We start from the raw sequence: 26,782 nt of genomic DNA on the forward strand, positions 1-26,782 counted from the left end.
TACATAGTATGGCTAGTTTAATATACAATGATTAAAACATTTCACAATCATTATAAAACATACAAAACATCTGAGTATAAAGCACGTCTGACACTTAAAAAGCATGTGTAAAATGTCAAGGTTAGCAAAAAACATGTAGAAATATATATTAAATGTCTTGTATTACCAGTGCAATGATTGTTGCGTTTCTTTTATACATAGTTCTGAAATATCTTTACAATAACATTGTATTGTGTAGCAATGCATATTATGTTCATTTGTAAAAAAAAAAAATCATTAGCTCTCGTCAGTAGTGCAAAAGTCTTCACATTCTCAGAAGCGTTAAAGGTCAAGATTTCAAGTCATAGCAATGCATATCTCAATTTCTAAATTATCCCCAGCAGTCAATTATGGGTACTGCAGAATCTCCAGCATTTTCATTTTCTGTTTTGAAACTTTGAGGCTCTTTTTTTCTTTGATTTGGTTTTGACGTGTGGGTTTTGAACTTGAATGTCCTTAGCAGGATCCACCACACAGCCACATTGCTGGTAATGAACCAACAGCTTCTTCCACAGTGAACTGCACCTCAGCAACTCTTGGTTTCCTAAAAGGAAACAGAGAGCAAATTTAAACCGCCAATTTGTATGTTAACGCCACTGCCAGTAAGGAATGAGGAATTAGAAAATAAAACACATTTGTCCCGTTCTACAGTCTTCTCAATTCAAGCGTACAAAACAATGTAACAGAATGAGAATCTAACAATAGACATGGGAGGATTGTTAATTCACTTCAAATCTAATTTTATTGTCACATGTGCCGAATACAACAGGTGTAGACCTTACAGTGAAATGCTTACTTACAAGCCCTTAACCAACAATGCAGTTTTAAGAAAATACCCCTCAAAAAGAGATAAAAGTAACAAATAATTAAAGAGCAGCAATAAAATAACAATAGCGTTAATGTGCGGGGGCACCGGTGTCGAGGTAATTGAGGTAATATGTACATGTAGGTAGAGTTATTAAAGTGACAATGCAAAGACAATAACAGAATGGGGGGGGGGGGGGGGCAATGCAAATAGTCTGGGTAACCATTTGACTAGATGTTCAGGAGTCTTGTGGCTTGGGGGTAGAAGCTGTTCAGACGCCTCTTGGACCTAGACTTGGCACTCCGGTACCGCTTGCTGTGCGGTAGCAGAGAGAACAGTCTATGACTAGGGTGGCTGGAGTCTTTGACCATTTTTAGGGCCTTCCTCTGACGCCGCCTGGTATAGAGGTCCTGGATGACAGAGAGCTTGGCCCCGGTGATGTACTGGGCCGTTCGCACTACCCTCTGTATTGCCTTGCGGTCGAGCAGTTGCCATACCAGGCAGTGATGCAACCAGTCAGGATGCTCTTGATGGTGCAGCTGTAGAAACTTTTAAGGACCTGAGGATCCATTACAAATCTTTTCAGTGTCCTGAGCGGGAATAGGCTTTGTCGTGCCCACTTCCCGACTGTCTTGCTGTGCTTGGACCATGTAGTTTGTTGGTGATGTGGACACCAAGGAACTTGAAGCTCTCAACCTGCTCCACTACAGCCCCGTCGATGAGAATGGGGGTGTGCTCGGTCCTCTTTTTCCTGTAGTCCACAATCATCTCCTTTGTCTTGATCATGTTGAGGGAGAGGTTGTGGTCCTGGCACCACACGGCCAGGGCTCTCACCTCTTCCCTATAGGCTGTCTCATTGTTGTCGGTGATCAGGCCTACCACTGTTGTGTCATCGGCAAATTTAATGATGGAGTTAGAGTCGTGCAGTCATGAGTGAACAGGGAGTACAAGAGGGGACTGAGCACGCACCCCTGAGGGGCCCCTGTGTTGAGGATCAGCGTGGCGGATGTGTTGTTACCTACCCTTACCAACTGGGGGTGGCCCGTCAGGAAGTCCAGGATCCAGTTGCAGAGGGAGGTGTTTAGTCCCAGGGACCTTAGCGTATTGATGAGCTTTGAGGGGACTATGGTGTTGAACGCTGAGCTGTAGTCAATGAATAAGCATTCTTACATAGGTGTTCCTTTTGTCCAGGTGGGAAAGAGCAGTGTGGAGTGCAATAGAGATTGCATCATCTGTGGATTTGTTGGGGCAGTATGCAAATTGGAGTGGGTCTAGGGTTTCTGGGATGATGGTGTTGATGTGAGCAATGACCAGCCTTTCAAAGCACTTCATGGCTACAGACGTGAGTGCTACGGGTCGGTTGTCTTTTAGGCAGGTTACCTTAGTGTTCTTGGGCACAGTCACTATGGTGGTCTACTTAAAACATGTTGATATTACAGACTCAGAAAATGTCAGTGAAGACACTTGCTAGTTGGTCAGCGCATGCTCGCAGCACACGTCCTGTTAATCCGTCTAGCCCTGTGGCCTTTTGAATGTTAACCTGTCTATAGGTCTTACTTACATCGGTTGCGGAGAGCGTGATCACAGTCTTCCGGTACAGCTGGTGTTCTCATGCATGTTTCAGTGTTATTTGCCTCGAATCGAGCATAGAAGTAGTTTAACTTGTCTGGTAGGCTCATGTCACTGGGCAGCTCTCGGCTGTGCTTCCCTTTGTAGTCTAATGGTTTGCAAGCCCTGCCACATCCGACGAGCGTCAGAGCCAGTGTAGTACGACTCGATCTTAGTCCTGTATTGATGCTTTGCCTGTTTGATGGTTCATCGGAGGGCATATCGAGATTTCTTATAAGCTTCTGGGTTAGAGTCCCGCTCCTTGAAAGCTGCAGTTCTACCCTTTAGCTCAGTGCGGATGCTGCCAGTAATCCATGGCTTCTGGTTGGGGTATGCACGTACGGTCACTGTGGGGACGACGTCGTCGATGCACTTATTGATGAAGCCAGTGACAGATGTGGTGTACTCCTCAATGCCATTGGAATAATCCCAGAACTGTGCTAGCAGAACATTTCGGTAGCTTAGCATCTGCTTCATCTGACCACTTTTTTATTGATCTAGTCACTGGTGCGTCCTGCTTAGATTTTTGCTTTTAAGCAGGAATCAGGAGGATGGAATTATGGTCAGATTTGCCAAATGGAGGGCGAGGGAGAGATTTATATGCATCTCTGTGTGTGTAGTATAGGTGGTCCAGAGTTGTTTTCCCTCTGGTTGCACATTTAACATGCTGATAGAAATTTGGTAAAACAGATTTAAGTTTCCCTGCATTAAAGTCCCCGTCTAGTAGGAGCGCAGCCTCTGGGTGAGCGTTTTCTTGTTTGCTTATGGCGGAATACAGCTTTTTCAATGCTATCTTAGTGCCAGCCTCTGACTGTGGTGGTACGTAAAACAGCTACAAAGAATACTGATGAAAACTCTCGGTAGATAGTGTGGTCTACAGCTTATCACGAGAAACTCTACCTCAGACGAGCAATAGTTTGAGACTTCCTTAGATATCGTGCACCAGCTGTTTACAAAAATACATAGACTGCCGCCCCTTGTCTTACCAGACGCCGCTGGTATATCCTGCCGGTACTTCGTATAACCAGCCAGCTGTATGGTGATGTTGTCGTCGTTCAGCCACGACTCCGTGAAGCATAAGATGTTCCAGTTTTTAATGTCCTGTTGGTAGTTTAATTTTCCGTGTAACTCTGCAATTTTATTGTCCAAAGATTTCACATTTGTTAGCAGAATTGAGGGAAGTGGGGGTTTATACGATCGCCTTCGAATTCTCAGCAGGCAGCCCGCTCTCCGGTCTATCTTTCTCCACCTCCTCTTCACGCAGATCACGGGGCTCGGAGCCGTATATCCTCTGCCTCTGGATCGTCAGAGTTGTGAAAGAAGAAAAAGGATTCTGCTAGTCCGTGGTTAGTAATCGCAGTCCTGTTGTCTAGAAGTTATTTTAGGTCATAAGAGACGGTAGAAGCAACATTATGTACAAAATGAGTAAAAAAATAAGTTACAAACAACGCAGATAAACAAAAAAAACACAATCAGTTGGGGGCACGTAAAACGCCTGCCTTCTGCTCCGGCGTCTTAGTCCTGTATTGACCCTTTGCCTGTTTGATGGTTTGTCGGAGGGCATAGCAGGACTTCTTATAAGCTTCCGGGTTAGAGTCCCGCTCCTTGAAAGCGGCAGCTCTACCCTTTAGCTCAGTGCGAATGTTGCCTGTAATCCATGGCTTCCGGTTGGGGTATGTACGTACAGTCACTGTAGGGACAACGTCATCGATGCACTTATTGATGAAGCCAGTGACTGATGTGGTGTACGCCTCAATGCCGTCGGAAGAATCCCGGAACATATTCCAGTCTGTGCTAGCAAAACAGTCCTGTAGTTTAGCATCTGCTTCATCTGACCACTTTTTTATTGACCGAATCACTGGTGCTTCCTGCTTAAATTTTTCCTTGGAAGCAGGAATCAGGAGCATCGAATTATGGTCAGATTTGCCAAATGGAGGGCGGGGGAGAGCTTTGTACGCATCTGTGTGTGGAGTAAAGGTGGTCTAGAGTTTTTTTTCCCTCTGGTTGCACATTTAACATGCTTTGTTTGCACATTTAACATTTTCAGTGCACACTATTCCCTTAGTTTAGACTCTAAGGGCCGGTTTCCTGGCAACAGATCAAAGCTAGTCATGGACCGAATACATGTTCAATAGAGTTTATTCATTAAAATGCTTTTCAGTACACAACTAGGCTAAATCTGTCTGGGATATTGTGTCTTTGTGTGCTACAGAGGTGCCTGATATGAGTCAACAAGGTGAGCAGAGAGACATTGGCCATATAATACCACCTGGAACAGTTTCTTACCAATAATGCATAGTCCCTCCTGAGCCCGAGTGATGCCCACATTGACTTGGTTTGGGTCCATGACAAAACCAAGCTTCTTGGTGAGCCATGCTTTGGTTGGCTCTGTGTCAATTTCCGACTTGGGACAAGAACGCACAGTAGACAAGATGACATAACGCCATTCACTTCCTGTAGAAAAAAAAGTATAAACACTCAGCTGGAGTTCAGTTTTCCTTCCCTTTCTATATATTGTATTTTTTTTATACTGTAATTTTGTGCCTCATGGACAAAATAACTGTACCTTGACTCTTTGTGATGGTATTCACGTTGACGTTCTGGATATCGTTCATTCTCAAGGTTTCGTTCACCTTGGCTACCTGGGCATTGTATGGCGTCAGAATAGCTATGTCGCTAGCCGCCACCCCAGCATGCTTGATCAACAGAGAGGCGATGCGAACCTGACAAAAAACAAAATGTTTATGTTTCACTGTTACCACGGAATTATGCATTGACAGTGTTTCCAAACATTGCTTGGTGGTGGTTGCTCACCGATTCCTCAGCCTCTGCCGAGTTGGCCTTTGAGTTTTCATTCCCCCGTTCGGTGGAGACCACAAGACTGATCTCTTTTCCGTAAACGTGTCCAAAAAGGATGGGCGTCAGATGATGAGACTGAGCGAGCAGGACACTGTCTTTCCGAGTTGTTCCAGTCTTGAGAATACCGTTGTAGAACTCCTTTGAAGGAAACTCACAAATGCCCTCTTGCTGAAATGACACAATTGCAGTGAGTGCTTCCCTAGTTCTATACGAACAAAATGCAAATGATAACAAAGACAATAGAGAATGTTCGTGCAAGTTTCTAATCAGATGTGGAATGTTAGAGAAGAATCAAACCACACAACTTCTACAATAGAACATGGAAATATTTCCCAAACCAATCCATGCTTCATACCATTCTGTACTGCGTATCAAGCATCAACGCCTTTTCCATGTAACGCTCAAACAGAGATTTCCTCATGCCCAACCTTGCTGAAAGATCACTGTGCGTGATGGGCTGCAATTGCTTGTGATCACCGAGTAAAACAATCTGAAAGGAGAATACAAAATCATAAAATAGGTTATATATAACCTTTCCCTGCTTGCAAATTGAGAAACGAATTAGCATGTGATTATCAATTACCTGTTCAGGTTTATGGGTCACAAGGGGGATGAAGGCTTCAGGCTCAGTTGCCATGGCACACTCATCAATGATAATCTGTTTCAAATCCAGCTTGTAGAAGTTGGGATTTGACGCCGCAGTACACGTGCAGAGAATGACATCATGCCTCATCAACTCATGATTCCGAGCGTGACTTAGGAGGACTTTGTAGCTTAAAGTTAAAAGGTATATGGGAAAATAAGACACCAAATTGATAGAAAAATCATAAAATGTATTTCATAATTATACATGAATTAGGTAAACGTTTTCTCTTCAAATAGAATCCTATGTGGTTATTTATTTACATGAAAGTAAGTTACCTCTCAATCTCCTTGTCTGTGAGATCCTCTCCCCTATGAATTCTTGCATCAAAAGAAATAATTTCATTGGAGAATGGGTTCTCAGGCATCCGAATAAGATGATGCAATGTGATGGAACTGAAAACAATAAAAAAGAAAACCATACTTTACACATGCATATGCAGACATCATGTCATAACTGTTTATTCTAAGTAACGATCAGTGATAAAACAAATAGTTGTGCGATGCAAATATAAAGCCTGAAATGTCATTATAGTCCCGATTTCCTTGGCACAACCAAAATAAACACTGCCAGTTCTTTCTCTGCACTTAGATAAAAGTTAGCTGACCTGAGCTCTCTCTTGGGTTTCTCCTCCCTGATTGCCCTGCGTGACAGCTTCAGGTTGCTGCCAGGGTAGGGAAACTCCAACATCTCCATCTGCTCACTGTAAATACGAAGTGGCTTCAACACCTTCCGGAGTTTCAGAAGTTGACCTTTGACAAATATGATGAGACAAGTTTTAGTGCTATGCAGTGCTTGACTTATACTGAAATAGATGCCGTTAGTCATTTTGGGTGTCGGTACTGTTTATATTTAGGTGCAGGAACTCCTCAATACTTCTGAGCTAATATTCTATAGGAGGTGCAGGAACTCAAAAATATTTGAGGTGCCGGTAGTCAGTTCCGGTAAGCACCTGCCAAATTTAAGTACTGGTGCTGTGACGGTGGTATGGTAATCTGACTGCAGATGTATCTGACTCAATGAGACCTCACAAAAAGAGACAGCGACACAGGCCCACTTTTAAATAGCAGATGCAGGCATACCTAACATCATCTAAGGATAAGGAGAAGGGGGGGGGGGGGGGGGGGGGGGGTAAATTCTTACCAGCTACAACGTCCACTGATTTATTAGAGGGTCCGCAATATAGAATGCACCTCCTCTTTGAAGACCCCCCAGCAGCTTTAGGCCTTAGGTGGTTTGGAACTTTTTGGTTTTGCAGAAAGAACCAATAAACAAGGTGGACTCCAACCACCGTCTTCCCAGTGCCTAAGAAAAGGATTAGAATGTATTAAGATTCTAACTGAACTGCATGAGGAGAAAGGTAATATAGGCTTTGTAAAACATCAAAGTGCTTACCTGGTGGCCCCTGAATGAGAGTGAATCGGTTGTCGAGGGCCTCTTTAATAGCTTTGGTTTGACTGATATTCAGATCAGGAAACTTGGAGGAATGAAGTTTGATCTCAAACCTGGCAGGTCTCAGCTCTTTAGTTACAGGTTCTGTGTAAAACATTACCACATAACATCCTCACAACCTCACTTATTACCAACAGACATGAGACATGAATTTACCATGAATTTATTTGTCAAAGTTAAAACTAAAATGTGTAAAAATTCAACGGAGAGTGAATTTGCGCTTAAAACTAATTTGCTGGTATACTGTAGATGGTGGCTTGTCTAGTGTTGTGTTCTGAAATAAAATGTGTTACAGTGGCTTGCGAAAGTATTCACCCCCCTTGGCATTTTTCCTATTTTGTTGCCTTTCAACCTGGAATTAAAAATAGATTTTTGGGGGGTTTGTATCATTTGATTTACACAACATATACCACTTTGAAGATGCTAAATATTTTTTCTTGAGAAACAAACAAGAAATAAGACAAAAAAAATGAAATCTTGAGCGTACATAACTATTCACCCCCCCAAAGGCAATACTTTGTAGAGCCATCTTTTGCAGCAATTACAGCTGCAAGTCTCTTGGGGTATGTCTCTATAAGCTTGGCACATCTAGCCACTGGGATGTTTGCCTATTCTTCAAGGCAAAACTGCTCCAGCTCTATCAAGTTGGATGGGTTCCACTGGTGTACAGCAATCTTTAAGTCATACCACAGATTCATAAATTGGATTGAGGTCTGTGCTTTGACTAGGCCATTCCAAGACATTTAAATATTTCTCCTTGAACCACTCAAGTGTTGTTTTAGCAGTATGCTTAGGGTCATTGTTCTGTTGGAAGGTTAACCTCCGTCCCAGTCTCAAATCTCTGGAAGACTGAAACAGGTTTCCCTCAAGAATTTCCCTGTATTTAGCACCATACATCATTCCTTCAATTCTGACCAGTTTCCCAGTCCCTGCCGATGAAAAACATCCCCACAGCATGATGCTGCCACCACCATGCTTCACTGTGGGGATGATGTTCTCGGGGTGATGAGAGGTGTTGGGTTTGCACCCGACATAGCGTTTCCCTTGTTGGCCAAAAAGCTACATTTTAGTCTCAACTGATCAGAGTACCTTCTTCCATATGTTTGGGGAGTCTCCCACATGCCTTTTGGCGAACACCAAACGTGTTTGCTTATTTTTTTCTTTAAGCATTGGCTTTTTTTCTGGCCACTCTTCCATAAAGCCCAGCTCTGTAGAGTGTACGGCTTAAAGTGGTCCTATGGACAGATACTCCAATCTCCACGGTGGAGCTTTGCAGCTCCTTCAGGGTTATCTTTGGTCTCTTTGTTGCCTCTCTGATTAATGCCCTCCTTGCCTGGTCCGTGAGTTTTGGTGGGCGGCCCTCTCTTGGCAGGTTTGTTGCGGTGTCATATTCTTTCCTTTTTTAAATAATGGATTTACTGGTGCTCCGTGGGATGTTCAAAGTTTCGGATATTTTTTTATAACTCAACCCTGATCTGTACTTCTCCACAACTTTGTCTCTGACCTGTTTTGAGAGCTCCTTGGTCTTCATGGTGCCGATTGCTTGGTGGTGCCCCTTGCTTAGTAGTGTTGCAGACTCTGGGGCATTTCAGAACATATGTATATTGGGGAGAACAAGTATTGGATGCACTGCCGATTTTGCAGGTTTTCCTACTTACAAAGTATCTAGAGGTCTGTAATTTTTTTTTTTTAATCAAAAATCCAGAAAATCACATTGTATGATTTTTAAGTAATTAATTTGCATTTTATTGCATGACAGAAGTATTTGATACATCAGAAAGCAGAACTTGATATTTGGTACAGAAACCTTTGTTTGCAATTACAGAGATCATACGTTTCCTGTAGTTCTTGACCAGGTTTGCACACACTGCAGCAGGGATTTTGGCCCACTCCTCCGTACAGACCTTCTCCAGACCAAAAAGCCTTATTTTTGTCTCATCAGACCACATGACCTTCTCCCATTCCTCCTCTGGGTCATCCAGATGGTCATTGGCAAACTTCAGACGGGCCTGGACATGCGCTGGTTTGAGCAGGGGGACCTTGCGTGCGCTGCAGGATTTTAATCCATGACGGCGTAGTGTGTTACTAATGGTTTTCTTTGAGACTGTGGTCCCAGCTCTCTTCAGGTCATTGACCAGGTCCTGCCGTGTAGTTCTGGGCTGATCCCTCACCTTCCTCATGATCATTGATGCTCCACGAGGTGAGATCTTGCATGGAGCCCCAGACCGAGGGTGATTGACCGTCATCTTGAACTTCTTCCATTTTCTAATAATTGCACCAACAGTTGTTGCCTTCTCACCAAGCTGCTTGCCTATTGTCCTGTAGCCCATCCCAGCCTTGTGCAGGTCTACAATTTTATCCCTGATGTCCTTACACAGCTCTCTGGTCTTGGCCATTGTGGAGAGGTTGGAGTCTGTTTGACTGAGTGTGTGGACAGGTGTCTTTTATACAGGTAAAAAGTTCAAACAGGTGCAGTTAATACAGGTAATGAGTGGAGAACAGGAGAGCTTCTTAAAGAAAAACTAACAGGTCTGTGAGAGCCGGAATTCTTACTGGTTGGTAGGTGATCAAATACTTATGTCATGCAATAAAATGCAAATTAATTACTTAAAGATCATACAATGTGACCTCTACATCCTTTGTAAGTAGGAAAACCTGCAAAATCGGCAGTGTATCAAATACTTGTTCTCCCCACTGTACATATACTGAGATCATGTGACAGATCATGTGACACTGAGATTGCACACAGGTGGCCTTTATTGAACTAATTATGTGACTTCTGAAGGTAATTGGTTGCACCAAATCTTATTTAGGGGCTTCATAGCAAAAGGGGTGACTACATATGCACACACCACTTTTCTGTTTTTAATTTTTTAGATTTTTTTAAACAAGTTATATTTTTCATTTCACTTCACCAATTTCGACTATTTTGTGTATGTCCATTACATGAAATCCAAATAAAAATCCATTTAAATTACAGGTTGTAATACAACAAAATTGGAAAAACGCCAAGGAGGATGACTACTTTGCAAGGCACTGTAGGTGCCTGTCAGAGCAGCTCACAGATTACTGCACCTGTACATAACCCATCTATAATTTAGCCCAAACAACTACCTCTTTCCCTACTGTATTTATTTATTTTGCTCCTTTGCACCCCATTATTTATATCTATACTTTGCACATTCTTCCACTGCAAATCAACCATTCCAGTGTTTTACTTGCTATATTGTATTTACTTCGCCACCATGGCCTTTTTTTTGCCTTCACCTCCCTTATCTCACCTCACTGGCTCACATTGTATATAGACTTATTTTTCTACTGTATTATTGACTGTATGTTTGTTTTACTCCATGTGTAACTCTGTGTTGTTGTATGTGTCGAACTGCTTTGCTTTATCTTGGCCAGGTCGCAGTTGTAAATGAGAACTTGTTCTCAACTAGCCTACCTGGTTAAATAAAGGTGAAATAAAAATAAAATAAAAGGTGTATCTACCAGAGTTTGTCCTCTTGCCAAGAGCAATGTTCTTCACAAGTTCATTAGCCTGAGTGAGGTTGTCAACGGCAGCCTCTTTACGCCTGAAAATAACACAGAATCATTCATTTAATTCCACATTTTATCTTCTTTCGACACTAAAAAACACATTTGTATTTTAATATTAAATAGTCCAAATACTTACACATCAGGTAACAGCTTTGGAATTAATTCTACTGTGAATCTTGTATCTTTCCCGAAGACCCTCTCTGGAATCTTGGCCATGGACATGTGATTAATCCGGAAGTCTATCTGGACATAGGAGAGGTTTTTAGCCTCATCCTCATCAGTGACCCCAGTGGTTATTCCATGAGCAACCCAAATGAGAGATGGGATATTGCTGAGGTCCACATGCTGATCATCATCAGCGCCATTGTTTGGCAAATCCACTCGATTTTGGTACCTCATGCGGATACACAGAAAGCTGTGTTTGAGACCATACTCAATGGCCCACTGTTTCATCTTCTCAAGTGACAACTGGAAGAATCCACCGAGTTGACTCTCCTTCTGTATCTGTTTCCATGTCAGAGGCACATCTTCAAGGACAATGCTGTCATTTTCTGTTACAGCGTTGGAGGCTGACTCCATCTCACACAATGGTTTCCATATCTTCTGATACTCCTGGTAAGTGGAGTATGTTTTCTTCGATGAATGGAGTGCATACTTGGAGAAACACAGAGTTGGGTCTTTTGAGTGCTCCAAGCAAATCTCAAACTTGTTACGTACAACTAGCATCTGTACCACAGGTACTAATAATCCCCGCTGTGTGTCAGTGCCCAGTTGCACCTCCAGTGTTTCACCAGACTTTACCCTCAATGGCAATTCAATGTAATGACCTGGATTTGGATTGGTTTTGGCCGTTGGTGTATATTGGAGCAGACCTGAGCAGACCTGTTGGTTATCATTGACACTTGAGCTGATGGTCTGTAAGGATTGGAACACGATGTCCATGTTCTCCTCCTTCAGAGCTGACAGCATCCCTTTCCACAAGTCTGTTGGCACTGATGTCACAAATGGATGAGGTGACTGTTGTTGCAGTTCAGCGTGGATGTTCTCATTTGTGAAGGAGTATACTCTTCTCTTCCATTTCAGAACCACATGGTTGTCATGCTCATTGAACTCTGGTTGGTCTGTCAACTGCAGATCCCTATACATGATAGGGATAACTTCTGGCATTGAGGATCGATTAAATGGAAAATACACCCTTAAACTGTTTCCATCTGGGGAGGCATCAATGACAAAGGCTACCTTCTGTGCACTTTGATTGTTCAGCTGCGATGCAAAACTCAAGCAACGCGCTTTCCTATCATACATTTTTTGCTTTTCAGATGTTCTCGAAAAACTCAGACAGGACTGGTCAATTTCCAAAGAAGTGTACCTGACTGCTTTGTTTTCAAGAACTGAGTGCAGGAGCCTCTGAACAATAACGTCCACGTACCGACGAATGGGCGAGGAAGCCCAAGTGTAGCTTTCAAGCTGAAGGTCATAGTGGCCAACTCTAGATAGGTATGTTGAGTTAGAACGTAGAACATATGCTCTATGGATCGTCTTCCTGAGTTCAATGATCATAGGCAGTAGCTGGGGATGAATGTCATCAGTTGCTATCAGGTCCACAATTCTAGGGATATCCTCGTCTTGAAATGCTGACTCAAGACTCCTCACAATGGATGTTAATAGAGAGAATGTTTCAGATGGCTGGACAACTTGACCATGATGGGCTTTATTCTCTGTTCTCGTTGCAAGCATCTGATTGGACCCACCTGGGTAAGGTTTAGATACCGCATCCCTCTGGTTATCATCAACGTTACCAATCTGATCAATGGAGTGACAGAAATGAATGGACAGGGGAATCAGAGAACTGTATTTATCTTTTAGTTGACAAAGCTTCCCTGTGTTTGGCTTGTCTTGGCATCTGACTGGGGTGCAGCTGAATGTCTTTGCATCTTTGAGCAACAGTTCAGTGACAGCGTGGTTAAACATAACCATGAGCTCTTCCACCATCTTATGAGACCGTCTTCTACCAACGATTACATCATCATCAGGGGACTTATAGTGCCAGTCTTCCTGTTTCCTGTCCTTTCTGTGAACCTCAGAAAAGTGACATGCTTTGACGACGCAGCCCTCTAGAGTGTCATATCGTTGGCCATTATCATCAGAGTTTTGGATAATGTTTTCAGCTTCCTCATATGACAACTTTCTATCTGACTTTATTACAGATAGGCTAAACTTACTTGTCTTGATGCGGTCTGTTTTCTTGTCAATTTGCACCATCAATGATATGGCATTTCGTTTACATCCAGGGAGTAGACTGAAATACTTGGTGCTCAGACAAAGTGGGAACATATAAACAGGCTCCTTTCCAGGGGGATAAAAAGCAGTTCCATTCTGTTGTGCATTTTTGTCCAATAGGCTGTCCTTGGTCACAAGGCTTGCAACATCAGCAATGTGAACTCCAATCTCGTAGTGTTGACCTAAATCTCTTACACTGATGGCATCATCAAGATCCTTGGAATGTGCTGGGTCAATTGTAAATGTTATGAATTCTTGATAATCCCTTCGATTTTGCGTATCTGTGTTCAGTTCCTTGAGAATTTCATGGTCTTTCTCAACAGAAGTGGCCCTTGTCAGTTGATACTCTATGTCCAATACTTCTAGTCCACTATCTAAAGATGCCACTTTGGGAAGGACTTTTACGACAACTCCTAAAGGGTATCGAAATTGCTCTCGCCACTTCAAGACTTTGACAACAAAGAGATTGTTTCTTTTGGATTTCTCATTTATCTTCACAAACCCTTCAAATTTCAGATCCTCCAGTTTTCGCACAGCAATGTGGTTTGGCTTGTCCCTCCAAACTGGGGTGTAAATTTTGGAGATGCAGTTGTTGATGGGTGTCATCACCTGGTTGTCATAGTTATCAATGGTACAGACAAACACCTTGGAGGCATTTTCAACCTTCACCACATCTAGCACTTTCCCATTTGGGGGGTGACACTCATTGTCCAAGATCTCCACAACAACCTGATCTCCAGGAAAAGAACGACCAATATTCTTTCTACCTTTGATAGAAATGCGGAGGGAGGGCTCTTCAAGAGGTATGGCGTAGCCTGAGTCAAACCTCTCCAAACACAAGTGACAGTGTTTGTAGATACTCGGGTCTCTCTTTATCAATGCCTGAAGGTACAAAGGGGAGCTGTCTTGGCTTGTGTTCATCTCAAGTCCATTTAATGGGTTGACAATTGGCTCCCCGTGGGTGATACCCAACAGGCCGTCAGCTGTTACAGTGACTCGTACATCTTTACCCTCGTCAAGAAGCTCCCTCAGTATTGGGTCATCTATGTCGGGTATCTCAGATATGGATGACTCACTATCACTGTTGTCCTCCTCATCCCCTTTGACAAATCTTGAAATATCTCTTACTTCCTGTTTCAAGTAGTCTTCAGTAAGGGTTTGTGGATCTGCACTGTTTTTGCTGATGCAGTGGTCTATGTAGGCTTTCCATATCCTTGAGCTTTTCCCAAAGTAGCAGAGAGCAGCAGCATCTCCAACTACAACAACCTGGGATTGAGCCCTAGTCATGACCGTGTTCAGTACGCGAGCATCGTTGAAAAACTCGTGACAAAGTGAGTCAGAGGAAAGTAGGCTGTCACGGGTTTGAACAGCTGTCAATACTATTGCCCTGAACTGTTTGCCTGTTAAGAAATGAAAATATGTCAATGTTTTTAAAGTATACAGCCCACTATTATGTTCAAGAAAAGGGTTATATGAAAGTCAAAATTACAGTCAAAAAAATACCTTGAACATTGGCTATATTTTCCACAGTCACTTGGCCATGTCTTTTTTTCCGAAGCTCTTTCCTGATCAGTGAAACCTATCAACCAATAAAATTACGACATGTAAGGCTTCAAATACAATATTTTCGATTGATTATCATTTGCTCAAGAAATACATGATAAAAATGGTGGTATGTTCAAAGGACAATTTACCTGGCATCCTTCAGAGAGAACACAAATTGAGCTTTGATCCTGATTTCCCCATGCGGGTGGCCAATCTCTGAGCAGATTTTGCACTACTTCAACCACGGATGCAACCTCTTCACGATTAAACCACGACATGGATGTGTTGTCCAAGTGAGATTCTCCTCTGATATGGTGGAACCTCAGGGGGTGGCAGTTTGGATGAGCTGGAACATCACCTACAGCCTTGATGGCATCAGACTTGCCAACGTAGAAGTTAGTGGACACGAATTCTACTATCTCTTTGGTGGAGCGATAGTTCTCGTTGAAAATGATTCTGCTTTTCAAAGCTGCACTACTCTCCTGGGCTTGATAGTAGTGGAACAGACGGTTCAGCAAGGTGTGATTGGAGCGTTGGTCATCGTCCACTGAAAAGAGCTTTGGTCCCATCTGCATGTGATCTCCAGCTAGAACCACTCGAGTTACTGGCCCAGCCAGACCAAGGGCCATCAGAGCTTCACATTCAAGCATCTGGGACGCTTCATCAATCAGGATGTGGGTGAAGTAGCCGTCAGGGAGCTTCAGGTCATGTAAGTGCCTTGCCATTGCAGTGGTTGTTATGACCACCCTACAGGAGTCGACTGTATCTTTGTCAGGTAGGGAGAAGAATTGTCCGTTTGTGGAACGATGACAGTACTGTAAGGTGATCACATCAGTAGATTGTACAGATGATTCCTCTGCCTTTATTCTAAGAGGTTTGATTTCAAGATCTCCAGAGTTGACAGACTCATGGAAATGACCCTTCACATACAAATCTGCAGAACTGAACAAAAGAATGAGTGTAATCTCTTTTATGTACTTTTGTACCAACAATAATAATTCACCAGGTTTTAATAAGGATAGCATGTTCCAACTATACAAAAGACTATTACTTTTCATAACTTCTACTGTACTAGGCTCTAGTTACATACACTTGTTATGATTATAAACTTATTGAACATTTGGAGGCCACATAGTGTATATTCAACCCATTGAATAACCAATATTATAATTTCATTACATTTATATTTGAGTAATTTAGCACACGGTCTTATCCAGAGCGACTTACATCAAATCATCTGTCTCCTACCTGTTTGTAAGGGTGCAGATCAGTACTCTGGTGTGAGGTTGCTGTGCCAGCTCTTTAGCTGCCGTAGCGAGAGTAAGGGTTTTCCCAGTTCCAAACGGTCCATAAATGAGGAGTGGGGCCACACTTCCTCCTCCATCAGTGTCTCCAACGATAAATTCCATAGCTGCTTGCTGCTTTGCATTGAGGTTGTAATTTTGCTGTGTTTTGCTCACAGGGACAATGCAGTTCCTGAAGTCTGGTAACACTCGCTCTGTGTCTGGAAGGAGATCTATGGCTTTGTGCATCTCACAAAACTTCAGACGATTCAGCTGGAACTGGACTTCCATTTCACATGTTTCATTTTTTTGGAGCTTCAGGTCAGAGCAGCATCTTTCAGACAGCTTCAAGTGCATTTTATTCTTACTTGTGGCGTCTTTGAGGATGATGGCTTCGTAGACCTTGTGACTTTGATTATCTGAAGATACTGGTGCTATGAGAGCTGATTGGATGCTTCGTCTCAGCATCAAACCCTCTGGGGTGTCTGGGGTGAGATTATAAGGAACTGATACAGCACAGAATAGTTCCCCCAGAGGAGCTATCTTCATCCCAAACTGAGGGTCGTCTACAGTGGCCTCTAGGGTGACCGACAAGGTGATGGTTGTTTGAACGTTGAGTCTAAAAATATAATAGAATGTGGAGAGATTTACTGTAGGTAGGTTGATTGCCATTTTAACTCATGTATATTTACCATTGTAGATGTTTCACTATATAGTACTCAATAAATAATTATAATTGCTCTCATTACCTTGAAACCACCTGATCTTCTGCCTGCTCCTCTGTGTACAGGAAGCTATGCATTCTCTCTTTGTAGTTGTGGTGATTTATGGGCATGTTGCGGTCATCACGTGGTTTATATGGCATACAAATCTGAGGTTCGTATTCCTTAAACAGCTTTTCCTGTGCCTCTGTCTTCTCCATGTATGGGATGATGTCCCTGTTCCCCTGATGCCAGCGTTCTTGATTTAAAGATGGATGGATGTTGTCCTCTGGTGGCGCCCCTAGCTGAATGGAAGGCTCTTTTCCAACATTAACTTTGAGTTTCTGCAAGAGCACTGGCCTTGTGTCAAAGTCGAACACCAACCACTGTTCGTAAAGACCCGAGTTGTTGGACTTGAAGGACACGGTGATGTCATAGGTCATGTCTGAGTTACGGAAGGCTTCACCCGTGGAGTAAGTGCGGGGCTCAGGACTGTTTTCATCCAGGGAGAAAGAGGCTCCAGGTTCCTGTTTCAGTAGTGATACATGTGCAAGTAGTCTCTGTAAAAAAGCATTGGACACAATTCATTAGGTGCCACTACTACAATATTGTGAGTTAAGCAATTTGGACACAATTTCTGTTGCAGATGGAAGTTGCAAGTGACATCATCTCAAGCAACTTTGCTGCTACACGAAGCAATTCAAACACAATGGAAATTGCATGCAACATCCAATCCTGTCATACATCACATCATGGTATCATAAATTATTTGTTTATCCAAACATTTGATAATTGTAACAGCATCAATATAGACAAAATGCTGGCTGTACAATTTAGTTAGATAGCCAAAATGTTGCATATTTGCCAATCATGTTTTATCAAGCTAGCTAGCTAAGCTTGCTAGCTAGTGCAGTTGATGTTGGACAATGTCAGTTAAAACTGGGCAGAGAAAGGTCTGGGTTCACTTTTCAAATTAAATGTATTGACTGCCAGACTATGTACATGAACCATGACTAGCCATGGTGTCTATAATTTTTTTGCCATGTATCTTTTGTCATGGTTTACAGCAGCACTGACAGTTGTGTTGACATGACAACTGGGTCAGAGTTCTGAACAGAACGATATGACGAGTCATGTAAACCTTTTTCTGCTGACTGGACATTGCATACAGTCATTTCTGTGAAATAGGATGGATTTCTATCTCTTGCGATGCAATGCAACTACGACAACACTGAGCAACCCAGAAGCAGTAAAAGTGCAGTAAATGCAGTCGACTGGTATTTTGGACGCACTAATTGCAGAATAACTGCAGTGTACTGTAGTTGTACTGTAGCACTGAGTGGCGACTTTGCATGGAGTACTCTTTGAAGTACAACAAGTTAATAATGGTATATTAGCCTTACCTCCGACTGTATTCTGAACTTCCATGTCAGCGGCACATTTTCTCTTTGACCTGAAATCGTCAGGTCCTTGTCGCAGCGGATATTCACACCAGACACTACCTCAGACATCTGAAAATGGAAGGTATAATCACAATGACACAGAATGTTTCAGTTTGTGTTAAAAAGCTTGTAATATTTTATACAGTGTTGATGTAATTATTGTATCAAGGTAATTTGCTTAAAAATCAACTTCTGTTGGACCAAATCCCTTCCATGCTTCAAATCAGTTGACCTGGAATGACTCCGGGGTATTGGGTTACATATCCACAGCCATTAGAGGCTCAGTTGTTCCACTTTAACACAAATTCTCTGATAGGACATCAATTTGTATTTTACAGGCACACAAGATGCATGTCTTATAGCGTGTCAATTGAAAAGTTGATTGTGAGTATATGTAGAACATTATTTTGTTGTTGTTGCGTAAAACCTTCCCATAACATTTCCTCATAGTTCTATTAAAAGTCATGTTCTCAAATTGTTCAGAGAATGACAAGAAACAACGTTCTTCTATGGGAATTTCAGTACTTCAGCACAACATTTTCTACAGGTTTCCTCATTGTTCTATTTAGTCATGTTCTCAGAACATTAAGAAAACTTTCCATAAAAAAGACTGTGTCATAGCTGGCCATGACCGGGAGCCCCATAGGGTGGCACACAATTGGCCCAGTGCCATCTGGGTTAGGGGAGGGTTTAGTAGAGGGGGCTTTCCTTGGCTCATCGAGCTCTAGCGACTCTTTGTGGCGGGCCAGGTGCCTGCAAGCTGACTTTGGTCATCAGTCGAACAGTATTTCCTCCGACAAATTGGTGCAGCTGGCTTTCGGTTTAACCGAGCAGTGTGTTAAGAAGCAGTGTGGCTTGACGGGTCATGTTTCTGAGGATGCATAACTCTCCCATGCCCGTTGCAGTGATGAGACAAGATCGTAACTAGCAATTGAATATCATGAAATTTGGGAGAAAAATGGGGTAAAAAAAACAAATAGCTTTCACGGTCAGGACACGTATGAATTTGTTCCCAGAACCAATGGGAGACCAAAAATATACGTTCACAGAACTTCCAAGGAACCAAATGTGCTAGCTGGAAGTCCATAGAAATCATAGATAAATAACATATTTAAAAAAATAAAAAATCCAAGCTTTCTAGGAGTATAAGGCATTACTAGGTACTGTTCATGGCCCTCTCATGAAGATATATATGTTTTATATGGCCAACCACTTAATATTAACATTAAACAGGTTATTAAATAGCCGTTAGCTGCTTTTCAATTTATTTTATTTCACCGTTCTACACTGTGATTGGTTGATACAATGCAGTACAGAGAAAATAAGCCATGCTTTCTTGGACTAAGCAGCCTACCTATCTAGTTAAGTCAATCTAGCTAATGTTAATGTTGCTGTCGGAAGAAAATCTCTTAATTCCCAGTACCTCCCCTCAATGTACCCTGCACATTTCATGATTCTAGGACAAAGAAAATGTATTTAAAAAAGTCTGAAATTTCGAATTTGTATGCTCATTTTTATCCAATTTCCAAAACAATTTCAATTTTGGAGATACAAGGTTTTCTTCCGACAGAGACAATGTGTACCCTTAGTTGGCCCATTTTTATACCTAGTGTAGAAAGTTAGTTCATAATAGCTATGTTTCACAATACAATTACCTAATGTGGCTAACGCTAATTAGTGCTTGCAAATGCACATCGCTCAACAACTGTATCTAGCTAGCTGGCTGGTGAGTAGGCTAGATCTGATTTGACAACTAGTAGGCTAACTTGTTGAGATAGCTAATGATTATTTTACTAATATAAAAAATTGGCTAACCAATAGTAGGCCTATCTTTGTGTTAGCTATTGACAACATTAGCTAGATCATTTATTGAATGTGGTAGGTTGATAAGATTCTAATAACTTTCCTATGATTTGTGTTACAGCTGTTCAGTTGTGCAAGGAAAAAATCATGACTTCACTCCATAGCTGTGTCCTTCCCCACTTCAATGTGTTGTCACCCCACTGTATCAACCAATCACAGTGTCGGATGAACAAAAAACGAATAAACAAAGAAATAAAATACACATAATCAAAATTGGAACAATGTACACTACCGTTTAAAAGTTTGGAGTTAATTTGAAATGTCCTTGTTTTTGAAAGAAAAGCACCTTTTTGTCCTTTAAAATAACGTCAAATTCATCAGAAATACAGTGTAGACATTGTTAATGTATTAAATTACTATTGTAGCTGGAAACGGCTGATTTTGAATGGAATATCTACATAGGCGTATAGAGGTCCATTATCAGCAACCATCACTTCTGTGTTTCAATGGCATGTCATGAGTCGCCTCTTCACTGTTGACGTTGAGATTGGTGTTTTGCGGGTACAATTTAATGAAGCTGCCAGTTGAGGACTTGTGAGGCATCTGTTTCTCAAACTAGACACTCTAATGTACTTGTCCTCTTGCTCAGTTGTGCACCGGGGCCTCCCACTCCTCTTTCTATTCTGGTTAGAGGCAGTTTGCGCTGTTCTGTGAAGGGATTAGTACACAGCGTTGTACGAGATCTTCAATTTCTTGGCAATTTATCGCATGGAATAATCATAATTTCTCAGAACGAGAACAGACTGACAAGTTTCAGAAGAAAGTTATTTGTTTCTGGCCATTTTGAGCCTGTAATCGAACTCACAAATGCTGATGCTCCAGATACTCAACTAGTCTAAAGAAGGCCAGTTTTATTGCTTCTTTAATCAGCACAAAAGTTTTCAGCTGTGCTAACATAATTGCAAAAGGGTTTTCTAACGATCAATTAGACTTTTAAAATGATAAACTTGGATTAGCTAACACAACGTGCCATTGGAACACAGGAGTGATGGTTGCTGATAATGGACCTCTGTATGCCTATGTAGATATTCCATAAAAAATCTGCCGTTTCCAGCTACAATAGTCATTTACAACATTAACAATGTCTACACTGTATTTCTCATCAATTTGATGTTATTTTAATGGACATTTTTTAAAGATTTTCTTTGAAAAACAAGGACATTTCTAAGTGACCCAAACTTTTGAACGGTAGTGTAAATATATATAATTATTTAATAGAAATGGCCTTACAATAACAGCCTTGTTAATTATATCCCTGTACTCTCTCAGTAGATTGTCCTGGTATGAAAGTAAACCCTGCTCTTCAGCAGCAATAACTGTCTTCCGATCAGTCTTGTCTCTTGTGCGCCACTCCTGTAGTTCTTCCGCTGAGTGAGCATCAACACAGTTGCTCCCAAGCTCACATGTAGAGGCCCTCCTATGGATAAATTACATTACATTTAATGTTTTAGAAATATGAATCACATTAGATATCCAACTATAAGTGTCTGAAGAATAGGATCAGACTTATTTTATCACTGGCACAGTTATGCTGGGCTGTGATCTAGTCAGAGGAGACTTACTGTATATTGTGTTGAAAAACGGAATTGTCTGATTTTCAGTGTGCTATCTATTTACTAATTTGTTTGCTATATAGGCCTACTGTTGAATATACACTGAGCATACAAAACATTAGGAACACCTGCTCTTTCCATGACATCGACTGACCAGGTGAATCCAGGTCAAAGTTATAATCCCTTATTGGTGTCACCTGTTAAATCAGCTTCAAACAGTGTAGATGAAGGGGAGGAGACAGGTTAGAGAAGGATGTTTAAGCCTTGAGACAATTGAGAGATAAATTGTGTATGTGTGCCATTCAGACGGTGAATGGGCAAGATAAATATTTAAGTGTCTTTGAACGGGGTATGGTAGTAGGTGCCAGGTGCACCGGTTTGTGTCAAGAACTGCAACCATGCTGGGTTTTTCACGCTTAACAGTTTCATGTCTGTATCAAGAATGGTCCACCACCCAAAGGACATCCAGCCATGTTGACATAACTCCAGCCTTACTTTTGTCATGACTTTTATTTTGCCTAAATGTATTGAGGCACTGTTATTTTGTACCCTGGAGACTTTTATTTTGAAAGCAATAGTATTCATAGGAGCACCTGCGAGTGTCCAGAGAGGGCGAAGGAGACTGCTTGGCTGTATCTCTTGGTCCAGGAGAAATTAAACCACAAGCAATACTTTTCCGTTATAACCTATGTTAAATAAAGTTCTGCTGAACCCACAAGTCCTCCGGTGGAGATAGGGTTAAATACCTACAACAAGAAATAAGGGTGACAAAACTGTGGGAAGCACTGGAGTCAACATGGGCCAGCATCCCTGTGGAACGCTTTTGACACCTTGTACGCTTTTGACACCTGACGAATTGAGGCTGTTCTGAGGGCAAAGGGGGCTGGTGGGGAGGTGTTCCTAATGTTTGGTATACTCAGTGTATGTGTTGTGTGATACTGACTGGGTGTAATGTACTGTACCTTTCACACAATTTGTAGGCTTGGTTGGTTTGAGGTGGGTCTCGATACTTCCACTCAGTCGTTGTCTCATTGTTATACTCGTTGGTCCTTTTGATGTGATTGAACGTGTTGAGGTGGTCCTGGAAACCTCCCCATGATGAAAACCCTAGATTGCAGGCTTCGCAATTGTGCTGGGGCAGAGACCGATCCGCTGCTGCCACCACCGGCTGATGTTTCTGTACAGCCGGAAGCAGCTCAGCCCGATCAAACTCCTCCTGGCTCTCAGCTGTCCACACGGTCATCTCTACCTCACTGTGTGCAAACCAGCATCGATGGGCGCCATGCCAGCATTGCTCACCTTTCACAACATACTTACAGCACTGCCATGAGCGGATTTTCAAGGGGGGCAGCGGCCTGACTTCCTCATACAACAGTGTATTTTTCTTGTCACAAAGAACTAGAGTTGCCTTCCAAACGTGCCTGTGTTTGGATTTGCACTTCAAGTTGATGCCCTTAAAGGAGATCTGCCGTGGACTGTGATGGAAGCAAGTTTCGCAGAGCTCCATGAACTTGCCAGGGAACTGGCGCTGAATTCTCTCTTTAGTAGCCATAGCGTGATCCCAGGTTTTCTCTGAAATTAAAAGACAAAGCATGACAGGTTTTTGCACATATATCAATATTAATTTAGTCCATTATTGAATTATTGATAGTTTCAAATGGTTGTGTGACACTTCAGTCCTTGATATCATGCATATCTAAGCGTTTACTAAAGAGATTTAGTTTAGTTATGTCTTAACCTTTCTTGTAATAAGTACATTAATAATTAATCACAGCAATTTGAGTATTGTGATACAAAAAATTGTGAAAATGCTTAGAAAATTGCTTTGAAGTTTGAACCAGCAACATTCCTTCTACTGGTCCAGGTAACTCGACTAACACTCGCTGCACATTTCATTATTATGCAAACAGAAGGTAATAGTGCCTTTAGCTTTATATTACTTTCATAGAGGCACATTATAGCAAATAAAGTTGGAGTTTCCATAGCTGTTTCCCAACAGATAAAAGGTGAAACTCAAATGTGTCACAAGGGGTAAAGATCTGAAGCATACGGTGGGGGCTTCCATTCACCACCAGTGGCCGGAAGTAGGATAAGATGGAGCAAGCTGAAACTCGGCAGACATTCTGCTAATTTTCTCATAGATTAAACTTTTGATGTTAGTTTTCTGTTTCCAAAACAAAAATCTGTTATGGACAGTGTGTACTATGTTTTGTAGCCTTGAACCTTTGCCAAAGTGCAAGTCTAAGAAGCGGTAGATCTGTTCTATGTTCGCTTTTTATAGATCAGTCATTCTCATTGAAAGGAAGTCTAAGAAGTGGTAGATCTGTTCTATTGTGCACTATTTCTGTGCTTCCCTTTCTTTAGTTTAGTATCTTTTACTTTCGGTTTTGTACACCAGCTTCAAACAGCTGAAAATACAATATTTTTGGTTTTGAAAATACTTTTCACAGCGGTTTAGATGGTAGAATGATTATCTACACTATACATTGCTTGTTTTGTCACATAAACTGAAATTAGGCGAACTATTAAAATTTTAGCAACCAGGAAATGGCGGTGCGATTTCTGCATATTGCACCTTTAATTGTTATAGTATCTGTAAAATAGGACTGGCTGTAACCAGCAATATATGTAAGTTTACTCTGCTTGACTTGGACCTTGCTTTGCACCTGTCACCAAAATGATCAAATGATCTCAATAAAAGTTTCTTCAAAACAATATCCTCTAAATAGCAAAATATAGGATTAAGAAATATATATATATATATATATATATATATATATATATATATATATATATATATATATATATATATATATATATATACATTTTATATTAATTAATATACCTACAAAGCAATTCTCAATTCAACAGACCAACTGGTCTCAATTAACCAATTGCATGGTACTGACAACATTAACATTAAGCAAAACAGATATAGCTATGAACTGCAGGTGTGTGGTTAGTGCATTGGGCGGTTGCTGGATCGAATCCCCGAGCTGACGAGGTAAAAATCTGTCATTCTGGCACTGTGGATGTTGATTAAGGCAGCCATCCGCACCTCTCTGATTCAGAGGGGTTGGGTTAAATGCAGAAGACACATTTCAGTTGAATGCATTCAGTTGTTCAACTGACTAGGTATCCCCCTATCTCATTAAACTCATTAAAAAACATTCTGTGACTCCTGAGGTATCCAATTCAAATCTCTGTAGGTATACTGTAAGTCGCACTAAGAGAGCAAGAAAATAGTAACATTAACTGCCAATTGATTAATTTGTATACTGTCTGACAACATCTACAGCTGGATGTGGTATGACACAAGAATGTGGCGCAATCTCAATGAAGTATTAAAAAACATGTTATAGACATCCTTAGGCCATCTGTCTATATTACTTCATGCGTATGAACCATTTACCTTTCCACTATCAACATGATGAACAACAACAGGGATATAGAAATATACTTGCCTCTTAGGAAAATGTGAAATGTACCATGGCTATGATGTGTTGTCCTCTTGAAATAAAGTCTGTGAAGTTATTCAGAAACTCATGTTACGCTACAGTTCCGACACACTTCTAGGCTGAATATCATATTGTCTTGTATTGGATTAGAAACACTTCAGGAAGTGCTGCAGTATTTATGTTGTATGTCAACAACCACTAGATCCCTCCCTAGTAACAGCAACAACATTACAACATTACTCTGTCGGTTTCGTTTTTATGCTGAATTGAAACCTAAAACATACTGTAGGTTTCACTATGAGGTGGGCGTAGAACCTAGAACATAGATGAACTGTTGAGATAACTGACCACCACAGCTGGAGGATGGCTTTGCAGGGAAGGTTTCATTTATCAGGAAGGAATGCACACACCAAGGTCTAACAGTGACGCATTGTGAGGTCATACTTTGCTGACATGCAAAATAGGCACAGTTATTAAACCATAAAGTCAGCATGATAACATTGTGGTATCGGGTGCCTTCAGAAAGAATTCACACCCCTTGACTTTTTCCACATTTGTGACCAACCGCCTTGATTCGGTCTTATGTAGCAACATTTGAAATTGTGTTTTTTACATTGGATAAAAGCAGTGACACAGAGCTACAAAATGGTATATCGTACACTGCATTTGAGGAACAATGGGGAAGTAATTCTGCTTTGGAAGCTGATAAACTTGTTAACGTCACTTTTGAGAAAACGGCCTTGACTGATTTTGTTAGGGCAGAATGCTCAGATCAACCCTTAAAGAGATGGGTGGGGCTAAAGCTTAAGAGGGTGTGAACAATACTGAATGGTTGTAGACAAAGAAGAGCTCTCCAGTAGGTACCAAAACATTCAAGCACCCAAGCTAACTGGCTTAAGTTGGCTAGCTTGCTAGCTATTTCCAGACACAAATGTGAGAACAGCTCACTGACCACTTTACTCGCCCTAGCAGAGCTGGTTAGGATGTTTTTATGTTATCCAGAGCGTTGGTGACTGCAACTGTGCTGCTAGCAACAATTTACGTTTACTGACACTGGCCATATTCGTGAGCGTTCATAATTTCGTCAGTTTTTCTGCGCTCTGGCAAAACCAGTGAGAGTACTCTGAAATCAGAGTAGATAGCCAGAGCGAATTTACCAGCTAAGTCTATCAACAGTTGTCGCAGTGACGTTCTATTGAAATGTTTACTTGCATATTGGAGTCTTTGTTAAGACATGTAGCTAGCTAGCTAGCTAGCTAGCTAAACAATTAACCATAATCCCAACTCATGACCTTACTACCCCGCATGTATCTGTAGGTCGCTAACCATCCAGGTTCAATGTTAGCTAACTGACATTAGGCTATAACTAGCAGAGCAAATGGCTCTGAGATGTGAATAATAAGATAATATACGTAACGTTAGCTAGCGAGCAAGCCAGCCATCTAACGTTAGCTAGCTAGCTAACAGTACACTTTAACTTGAAATGAAAACGATATTCTGTCAAAATTAGAAACGTGTAATATCTGAAAATGTAGCGAGCTGGATGCTTCTCCCTGTCACGGATTCCATGGTTGGCCTTAGTTTGAAGATATAATCTGGAGACAGGTGTTTTTTCTCTCCATCTCCTTAGCTATCATACTGTAATTTCACTGATTTCAAAACTCGGTCCTCCGGAAAGTGGAAAGCAACACTTATCAATATATATTGAACG

General features: G+C 41.5%; 1 protein-coding gene across 1 annotated transcript; it reads right to left on the reverse strand.

Moving 5' to 3' along the window:
• Positions 1-25,280, reverse strand: helz2a (helicase with zinc finger 2a). The gene is made up of 20 exons (XM_055869678.1): positions 25,078-25,280; positions 22,576-23,185; positions 21,291-21,477; positions 18,159-18,266; positions 16,804-17,315; positions 16,020-16,673; positions 14,921-15,713; positions 14,730-14,805; positions 11,083-14,626; positions 10,899-10,981; positions 7,350-7,490; positions 7,098-7,259; positions 6,562-6,706; positions 6,233-6,349; positions 5,895-6,084; positions 5,667-5,801; positions 5,267-5,479; positions 5,019-5,175; positions 4,739-4,906; positions 1-583 (listed from the first exon to the last, which is right to left on the reverse strand). The coding sequence occupies exons 2-20, from the start codon at positions 23,163-23,165 to the stop codon at positions 417-419; spliced, it is 8,142 nt and encodes a 2,713-aa protein (XP_055725653.1). The 5' UTR covers positions 23,166-23,185; positions 25,078-25,280; the 3' UTR covers positions 1-416.
• Between the last annotated feature and the right edge of the window lie 1,502 nt (positions 25,281-26,782).

This window comes from Salvelinus fontinalis, chromosome 18 (assembly GCF_029448725.1).
Source record: "Salvelinus fontinalis isolate EN_2023a chromosome 18, ASM2944872v1, whole genome shotgun sequence".
Taxonomy (NCBI): domain Eukaryota; kingdom Metazoa; phylum Chordata; class Actinopteri; order Salmoniformes; family Salmonidae; genus Salvelinus; species Salvelinus fontinalis.